At 41.3% G+C, this 9,485-nt stretch overlaps 1 protein-coding gene across 1 annotated transcript in view; it reads right to left on the minus strand.

Moving 5' to 3' along the window:
- afg2a (AAA ATPase AFG2A) overlaps nucleotides 1-9,249 on the minus strand; it is a 114,492-nt gene extending 105,243 nt beyond the window's left edge. The window contains exons 1-10 of the mRNA XM_085136026.1: nucleotides 8,984-9,249; nucleotides 6,621-6,745; nucleotides 6,318-6,475; nucleotides 5,820-5,878; nucleotides 4,833-5,480; nucleotides 4,576-4,705; nucleotides 4,328-4,384; nucleotides 3,228-3,351; nucleotides 1,256-1,357; nucleotides 936-1,089 (exon numbers count right to left, since the gene is read on the minus strand). Coding sequence (XP_084992152.1) covers nucleotides 936-1,089; nucleotides 1,256-1,357; nucleotides 3,228-3,351; nucleotides 4,328-4,384; nucleotides 4,576-4,705; nucleotides 4,833-5,480; nucleotides 5,820-5,878; nucleotides 6,318-6,475; nucleotides 6,621-6,745; nucleotides 8,984-9,158 — 1,732 coding nt within the window. The 5' untranslated portion in view covers nucleotides 9,159-9,249. The remainder of the gene's footprint in view (nucleotides 1-935; nucleotides 1,090-1,255; nucleotides 1,358-3,227; nucleotides 3,352-4,327; nucleotides 4,385-4,575; nucleotides 4,706-4,832; nucleotides 5,481-5,819; nucleotides 5,879-6,317; nucleotides 6,476-6,620; nucleotides 6,746-8,983) is intronic.
- Between the last annotated feature and the right edge of the window lie 236 nt (nucleotides 9,250-9,485).

Genomic DNA, 9,485 nt, shown 5'->3' on the forward strand with positions numbered 1-9,485 from the left:
ATACACACACTTCCACAGAAAAACAAATAAGCATGTGCTCAAACAATCACATATACCCCCACAATCAAGGACATGCAGGGCAGATACACACGTATATAAGCCAGTGTGTTTGTCCTCAGGGATATGAGGTGGGATGGTTTGTGGTGCTAGGGGTGAGGGGGCACAGGAATTTCACAACAAGTGGTGGTTTTTGTGGTATTCGGATCCCAGTGAGAGAAACCGCTGAAACTCCCAACTTCCTCTCTGGCAAATATCAAAGGATGCTTGACCTGTGTGTTCAAAGGAGCTGTGGGCATGGCAGGCACTCCAAGAAAATGTCTCAAAAATTGGTAAAAATAATTTAGATGGGAATAATTCACAAGTTATTGTGGTCTGGGCGACATTTTACAAGGAAAGCAGAGGTCGAGCGAGAGAGGGAAAAACAACATGAGGCCTAGAATGCACCTAGAGCTCAATAACAAACTGTCAATCACTATTGTTTGTTGGTCGGATACCTCAGCCCACGGGGCAAACTAAACAACAAAAAGATGGAGAGCAATTCTGGGCCGGTTGCCATATGCAACTGTGTTTTGTTTTCCTAAATTGTGTTGTTTTCATGAAGTGCAAAGAGGAAATCAATGCAAAGAGAAGCACTGGTGTTTCTTAACAGCTGCTTTGAGTGGCCATAGATGTCCTTGGTTTCCGCAACATTATGAGCAACAATTTACATGACTATCAAAAGCTACAGCTACAAATCTGGGAATGATATTTCAAATCAGAGTCTAACGCTTGAAAATATCCAGCTTTTTTTTGGCCTGACAGACATCAGTAAAGATATGTAAATAAAGGCGTAGCCACACCAATAATCCAAAATGGTTTTGCGTGCTATTAGGTTCTTACAACTTGGAAACAAACATTTCAACTCTCTAAAAGAGAGCAAGGCAGTGTTTACTTGCCCGCTTCTTTGCCAACAGCTGCGAGGTCTGCTCCTACGTAACCGTGAGCGGCGTCCGCCAGCTGCGTCAGCTCCTCCTCGGTGGCGCTGCACGGCACGCATTTCAGCTGCTTCTGCAAAATATCTACCCGCTCTGCAGCACCGGGAACTCCGACCTGCCGTCACGAAATCAACACAGAACAGCGATTTGTATACCACATTTTTTGTACTCTGTCCACATACTCAGAGCCTCAGAAGAAAGTTGCGCAATTAAATAGCAATTCTTCACAAACAGCGTGACGTTGATTGGAAACACACTGCAGTCTCTCTGATAGTACGTACCTCCAGCTCTTTGTCAAAGCGTCCCGGCCTGCGCAGGGCAGGATCAATGGCTTGGGGTCGGTTTGTGGCCCCAAGGACCAGCAGCTGACCTGAGTGACCCTCCTAGAAAGAGAAGAAAGTTGGATCAGCTAATTCTGAGATAACAACGTAGTAATTTCATAGTAAGATCTTCTCAGCAAATGTTAATTGATGAACTAAAAGTCATTTAAAGCTTGAATCACACAGTTGGTATGTATGTATATTCTGTTGTTCAAGTGATCTGGTTAATTAACACTGTGATGTGTTTGACAATCAATGTTTTGTGTGTTTTTTTATATTCTGTATGAGAAGAGATGACAATTTAAAGTAGCCCTTTTGCATTTCTCATTTTATGTCATATATAAACTATTACAATTCTGAATGTTCACACCAAACATGACTAAAGTTTCAAATCATAAAGTCAGCCTATGTAAAAATAACCATTATAAACCAAAAAGGCCAGAGTGATCTAAATGCCTCAGAGTATTTTGTTTATTTACTACTGAGATCCAATATCTTTCATTATTGAGACCAGGCCATGATGGCACCCACACTAACAGTAAATCCGATCACATAAACCTGTTGAGATATCTCAGGCAACCAGCTCTAGCTGTGAGCACAGAGACTCCACCCACCTGTTGTTCAAATCTCCCCTTGATGCACTCAAACAGAAGAAAGTTACCTTAAAAGGAGCAAGAAGGAAGCTAAAACGGCTCCCTTTCATACAGTGGATGAACTCTGGGGCCACAACAAGGTACAGAATAAGAAAAAAGGTTTTTTAAAAAACCTCGAATCATACAGAGCAACTGTAGGAGACTCACAATTTAAAAGTATAGCGCATGGAGTATAAATAATGCAAATAAAATGTTTCTGTTAAATACATTCACACTATGAAAGGGGTAGTTTTCAATAATGCAGTAAAGTTTCATTGTTTAATCTGCCCAGGTGCACGGCAGCTTGTGGCACCCACACTCTTAGATTAGGTCAAATTTAGTGGTCATCAGTTCGAGTTTAAGCCCACTTGTCAAACTCAGCCCGCTGGCTTTTAGTATTTCATATGTCGAGGACATTTTTCAAAGCTTGAGAGATTTTCTGACCCCAGCTAAACCTGGCTCACTTCTGCGTTTCCTGGGGTGGTTTGCCTGCAAGATGGGAAAAACTTTTTCCACCTTTTAACACTGGAGACAGAGTTGAAACACAAATAAATTACAGTGCAAGGAAGAATGCCGTGGAGCAGGAAGTGCTTTCTCCACATTCCACAAACCAATCAGCAATGATGACCTTGGTTTGGAAAACAGACAGGAGCTGGGAGCAAGGAGGGAGTTGGTGTATCTGTGCAGTATCACCAATCCACACCGCGGCCTTCTCTGCCTGGGGACGGGAAGATTTAGTTTGCTGATAAAGTTACGGCAAATTGTCAGCTCATGGCAGCCTTGGGTGATTTCTTTCCCAGACTCCCACTGGGGGTGTGTGGGGGAATCATCCTTTTTCTCATCAGGCACTAACACAGAGCTCAGAGGACAAATGGCACCCGAGAGATGCAACCCATAGTGTCTGAAGGGCGTCCAGCACGCAGAGATGGTTTCTGCATGACAATCTGTATTTGCAATGAGGGCATATTAGGATGGAGCCACGTTTGGCTGCGGAAAGACAAAGTATAAAGACATGTGTCTACTGAACAAGCAGTTACTGCTCAGTTTAATCCCAGCCTTCTAGCAATAATCATGCTAATGCAAAACAGACTGTTGTATTCATGTATAAAGAGAAGAAATGTGAGCATCCTTTATGTGCTGCAGGCTGGCAAAATTCAGAGAAGATGACTCAGTGAGGTTCCAAAAACCTCAAACTTAAAAAAAACCTTAACAGCATATAAGGTTATGCTCAAAAGAGCTGCCTTCAGTTTAATGCGGAAAGCATTATTGCCGTAGTAGAGTACAATTACTCGGATACTTACTGAACCAATCCCATCCATCAGAGTCAGAAGAGAGGCAACAACTCGTTTCTCCACCTCATTCTGAGCTCCCTCTCGCTTTGGGCACAAAGCATCCAGCTCGTCAATGAAGATGATTGCAGGCTGCCTATCAAACCAAGTCAAATGTGAGAAGCACATTGATTTATTGAAACATGTGAAAACGTAAATGGAAATACTGCACAGAGGGCAAAATATTGACTCTTTAGGCAATTTTTTGACATAGAAGTCAGTATTTGATGTGTCCATCTTTATTCTTCATCATGGTCAAGCTTTCTCGTATTTTCTTTAATGTGTCTTTACAAATGGTTCTGCAGGCTACCTGAAGAGACTTCAAAGCTCTTCTTTGGATGTCGCTTCCTTTTTCATCCAATCGGTATCAAGGTGATCCCACACTGCTTCAGTAATATTTAGGTGCAGGCTCTGGGGAGGCCAGTCCATGACTGTTCCACTGTGTTTTTTCTATCCAGGTAAGTTTTTACAGCATAGGCAGTGTGTTTGGGATCACTGTCGTATTCAAAAATGAAGCTAATGCTAATCAGAAGCTTCTCAGGATCTCCAACATCACTGGCTGAACTGCAGCTCTGAACCATGACAGAATCTGCACCACGTTTTACACATGACCATACTTCTCTCCTAACCTCGTCTCTACACACTGAATGACTTGAACCAAAACTGTGAAATTTGGATTTATCACTCCATAAGACCCGGTGCCAGTCTTGTGCAGTTAGCACGCTTCGGTCTTCATTTCATGTTTCCCTTCTTCTTTTTAAAACAGACAGGAAGATGGCGACATCTTCCCACTGAGACCATTTCTGATGAAGTCTCGCAGACTAGAAGGTGGATCAAATGAAGGATTAGATGCCCTTTGTGAGGTCTTTGCTGGATTTTGCTTTTCATTTTTAACCTATGTCCCAGTATGAACAATAAATATGATCGTTCCACATCAACTGTGAGAGACGTCTGCACGTTTATGAATATAATAATGTAATTTAACATAAAAAAGAGAATTTAGAGATTTGCATACACAGAACTAAAAGTGACATACCATCTTTATGAGTATAGGCAGCTCAGCGAAAACTTACCTCTGAGACGCTTCTGTGAATATTTGTCTCAGTCTTGCTTCTGTTTCACCGTAAAATCTGCAAAGAAATGAGACAACACGCTTCTTTGATTCAGTGAATAAACTTTCCTCATTTAATCTGTGGCTTTGGATCATGTGTAAGGTGGTGAGTAAAATCTTGCTGTCATGGAAACAAAGTAAATTTTCCCCAAAATAATCTGCTGGGATAGAAATATGGTGCCATGAAGTTTTCAGGCTATATGACCATACTTGCTCATGATTTCTGGGCCATTTATCACCGTCATGTGGGCTCCAACTTCACTGGCTATGGCTCGTCCAATCATAGTTTTTCCTGTCCCCGGGGGACCATACAGAAGAACTCCTCTTGGAGGTGGGATCCCTGTGGTAGACAACCGCTTAAAATTAGAGATCGGACATTTAATAAGAGTCAGTAAATCTAACTGTAACACCTCACATCATGTGACATCACTGGGGGTTAGTTTACAGCATGGTATTATCTAACATACCATAGTTGGAAAACAGCTCGGGATGTTTCAGTGGAAGTTCGATGGTCTCTTTGATGACATCCAACTGACTACTGAGTCCACCAATCATGCTATACGTGACCTTTGACCCCTTAGCTTCTGCATCTGGATCTGTTTGGCCTACTCTGCTTTTAAGTCTAACTTTAGTGGAGCATGACAGGCAGTAGAAGGTGTCAGTACTCAAAGCACCAGCAGGAGGTGCTGATGAGCTTTTCTCTGCCTGCTCTAAGATGAGTGAGCTCTCCGGACTCACAGCAGTGTCTACTGAACCTGCTGAAGGATTCAGGGAGTCGTGGGAAGGAGCTACAGGCAGCGAGGAAAGGGAAAGAGGCTGGGCTTGTCGGCATGGAGTGCTGGCTGCAGGACCAAGCTCTCTAGGTGTGTCTGTTGTTGCATCGTTGTTGTCATCAACAGACAGCATGCTGAGCTGCAGGGAGAGTTCAGCTGATGTGGAGTCCAGCACAGAATTCATCACAGAGGACTCTTCAGTTTCAGGACTCGCTCCCAGGAGAGGAGCTGGTCTCTGGAGGGTGACGCCGTCCTCCCCTTTTATGGTTTCAACCCGAAGGCTGCAAGAGCGGCCAAAATAACTCAAGGAAACGACGTTCCCAGGCAGAACAATGTTCCCAGCTGATGTAAGAGAGACAAATACATAGTAGTTATTCTAATAAAGGAAATCATCTGCTTGATTATATTAAATTAAAGTACAAGCCATAGAATCTAAAGTGCATGGATATTTTATTTTATTTTACTGTACAGCAGAGAGGGAAAAGAGGCTTGTGCATTTTCTGCAAAATATTAATAACTTATCCACCACAACACATAATACTCTTTTTAGTGTATATACTATACAGTAAAAAGACAGAAAAATGCAAAGTCAGGTGTGTAAGAAGTACACACTTTCTACTGAAAGGTCTCAAATATTTCAGATACAAGATGAGGTGATGAAGATGAGGCAAAAGGACATACCCAGAGATCTCAGGAAGAAATCCTTGAATTCATCTGTTTCTAGTGTTTCATCTTTTGACCTGAAAAAAAGTTTCAGGTGGTTGATAACTAACTGGAAACATTTTTCTCTCAACTTCTCAGTGATTATTGACATTTGTACTGTAGTTGCATCTTGTTTCCAGCAGATGGCAGCCTCGGCCTTCAATAGAAAAAAGTGGCTGCCAGTGAGTAATTTTTAAAGGTATAGATAGATTAGATAGATTAGATAGATATATTCAGCACAATAGAATTAAAAGAACAACAACAGAAATAAACATAATAACTTTCATTAATGTACAATATATTGTAGGACTCATTAGACTGAATTTATGTTGCTGGATGTACTTAAACTGGCAGTTGTGTGTACAGTTACTGTAGTTTAGCAACATTTTGAGTATAGAGCAAACTGGAATGATAAATATATGTATACAGACTTTTTCCTTTTTTAAAAAAATAAAATAAAAGCAAGGTAAACCTTACCTGTTAGAGAGAACCAACTCTTCAGCCTGAAGCAAGGGACCTGTTATTGGGTGAAGCATCAACTCATCCCCTGTCTTTACTCTCAGGTTGTTCTGAGCACACTTCTGCAGGCCAACTTTTCCACCTGGAAAGGAGGCGACTGGCCAAGCCAAGCATACCTGAAAGTATCACAAAGGGTATCAGAGGAGAGAAGAGAAGAGAAGAGAAGAGGAGAGGAGAGGAGAGGAGAGGAGAGGAGAGGAGAGGAGAGGAGAGGAGAGGAGAGAAGAGAAGAGAAGAGAAGAGAAGAGAAGAGAAGAGAACCTCCTGTTGTCCTGTGGTACTCGTCAGCAGCACGGGCCTCCCGATGCATGCGCTGGCTGATTTCATTGAGTTGAGGCTGAGTTGGGCTAAAGTTGATCTGCAGCTTTTGGGTGTTTTGTCATCAGCTGTGAAGCAAATTAAATATAAATAAATAATAAAAATAAATAATTCAAGAAAAGCTTTTAGAAATGATGGAAATGCTGCATATGTTCCCAAAGCATAAAATTATAGCATTACGTTTCACCTCATGGTTCTTACATAACTTGAATGTACTAAACTTCTTTTTGTGTTCAGCAGGAAATTTTTTCATGAGCCTAAACAAGACAAACCACTTTCCCAAATTTCATACATGAACTAGATTACCTCAGTGAAAGGTAACTAAATAACAAGCATTTGATTGCTGGGTGGTGCTGACACTGTATTAAAGTGGGTTTGACCTGAAACACTGTTTACCTGATTTGACGATGCACTAGTTTGTTACTGGTAGGGATTTTTGGTAACAGTGTTTTCATAAGTTCATGACGACTTTCAGCTCTAAAAGACAGATTTGTACTTTCCAGGTTGTTTCTCCTCGCTAATGGCCAAGCTTAAGGTTTTTTTCGTGGCTTAATTTTTTGTGCAGATGAAAGATTTAGAGTGAAAACCAGATGTTACGGTGTTTAAGTTCAGATTCAAAAACATGTCAACAAATAAATGAGAAACAGAGAACTAAAAAAAAGAGAGATAAGATCATGGCAAGTTTCTCCTACATCTGTAAACCCACCCACTCACTCAAAAAGCACAATGCATGCATAAAGTGCACTGTCTGGTGCTACCTGCATTTAGCAGTGCAATGACTGCAGGGATCAAAGCAGATGTGTAAAGTTTTGTTTCTCTGCGTAATCAGTGCTGGCAAAAGTATTTTGTTATGTAACACAGATATGAGGAGTTGAACTGATATAAGCCTACAAGCCCACCTGACACGTTGATTAGAGAATAAAAATGTCTTAGCAGCACAAAGCAAGAGGTGCTCTGTATTATAATATAAACTCTGAGGGAGGCAACCATCTGCCATGATCGATTGGGAGATGAGAAGAAAGACATGACAAAACAGAAGATTATAGGCACAGTCAACAAACAAAAATAAAAGTAAATGGCATAAAACAGTGCCATAAAAATACATAAAGGGGAAAAAAGTGAGAGATAGATGGGAGTGGAGGAGTTCTCAGTGCATCTGTCCTATAGCAGTATACTGTAACTAAGGGATTGTTATGGGTCATCAAATACAGCGCTCATTATAAGCTTTATCAAATCTTCAAAATAGAAAGAGCCCAGTAATAATTATAGTGTGTTAGACTTAAGAACAAGTTCCAAGCTACCAGGGTTTCTGTGAAAAGGTTTTAGCAGCTATACCCCAAAAAGTTGACTCTGTTTATCTGGGCGTAGCATTTTCAGTGGGAGAAACGTTCAGAGAAACAGTGCATACTGGAGGTCATGCCCCAAAGAACCAACCGAATCACATCATCCGCTAAAAATAGAAGTGCTGTTCTGAGTTTCCCAAAGTGGATGCCCTCCTCAGCCTAGCCATGCCTTAAATTCCTGTCCATGAAAACAGAATTGGAGACACGTGGCAAACCAGGCAGAGTCACACCCACTGAAAATGTGCTTGAGTTTGTGTCAAGGATAAGGACACGCCTCTCATTTTGGTTACAGAAGGACCATAACAGAAGGTCTTGGACCCCATCCTCCTGCAGTACATCAGGTGCCTCTAGGCACCTAATGTACATAAGCCTTCTCTAAGTCTAGAAAGTGCACACAGAGTGACGGTCAAGGCATTGCTCTTCCTGAATTCGAGGTTCAGCGATTTGCTGGAGCCTCCTTTCCCACTGACTGGAATAAACTTCCCAGCAGCAGAGAAATTTCAGCACACTCTTACCTCACGCAGAAAGAAGGAAGAGACGAAACGAGGTAAGTGATTAGAAGAATGCAGGAATTGGGATAAGAGGTTAAGTAAGAACTATGTTTTTATTAGATTTGTTAAAGCAGCTGGACTATTCTGGAGGGTGTTGGGAAATGGATGACCAGTGAATATAAAGAAAAAGAGAGAGAAAAGGAGCCACAAATGCAAAGCTAAACAATGCAAATAAGTTCACAAACAAATGCTGCAAACAAATGAAAAGAATAAAGGCACAGAGCTCAGAAAACGACTCTGGAGAAAAACAAATGGACCAGCAGCATCAGTGAGTACTGGTCCTGTGAGTGCAGCAAGCGCCAAGCTGGGACTTCCATCTTCATAGTACAGGTAGCTTCGTTTGCACGGGGGTTATACCTGATTTATATAATACAGCCTGTCAAATGTTTAGACTCATGTCTCGTCTTCTTACCTTTTTCAATGAAGTCGATGACAGTGAAAGAGTTGCAGTTCAAACTTTTGCAGCTTCCTCCGTCGGTGCGAGATGTTTGCAGGCTTGAAGAGTCATTTTGGCCCTCTTTCACTAAGAAGGAGCTATCTCCTTCACTCGCTTTTTTTGTTTTGCTTTTATTTTTCTTTGAAGACATGGTAATTGCAAAAAGCTTCTCCACGTGAAAGCAGAAACATGTGTAAACATCAAGCGGTGTCGTAAACTTCCTGGTTATCGTTTAGTCCCGCCTTCATTTACCGTAAATCCTCATATATACGAGCGCTTCCTGGCAGGTGGCAGCAGCATTTTGTATTTGTTTAATTCTAAAACACTTGTGTGTGGTATTTAAAATATATATGTATATAACATATTACAAAAATAAAAAATAGTACCTGAAAAATATTAACCTCTCGTAGAAAACGTTTCTATAAGATTGTAGAGGTCGAGAGAAAGCAATGCGCAATTTCGCTGGAAAATTCTTTAC

The sequence above is a fragment of the Neolamprologus multifasciatus genome, chromosome 2 (genome assembly GCF_963576455.1).
Source record: "Neolamprologus multifasciatus chromosome 2, fNeoMul1.2, whole genome shotgun sequence".
Lineage (NCBI taxonomy): Eukaryota > Metazoa > Chordata > Actinopteri > Cichliformes > Cichlidae > Neolamprologus > Neolamprologus multifasciatus.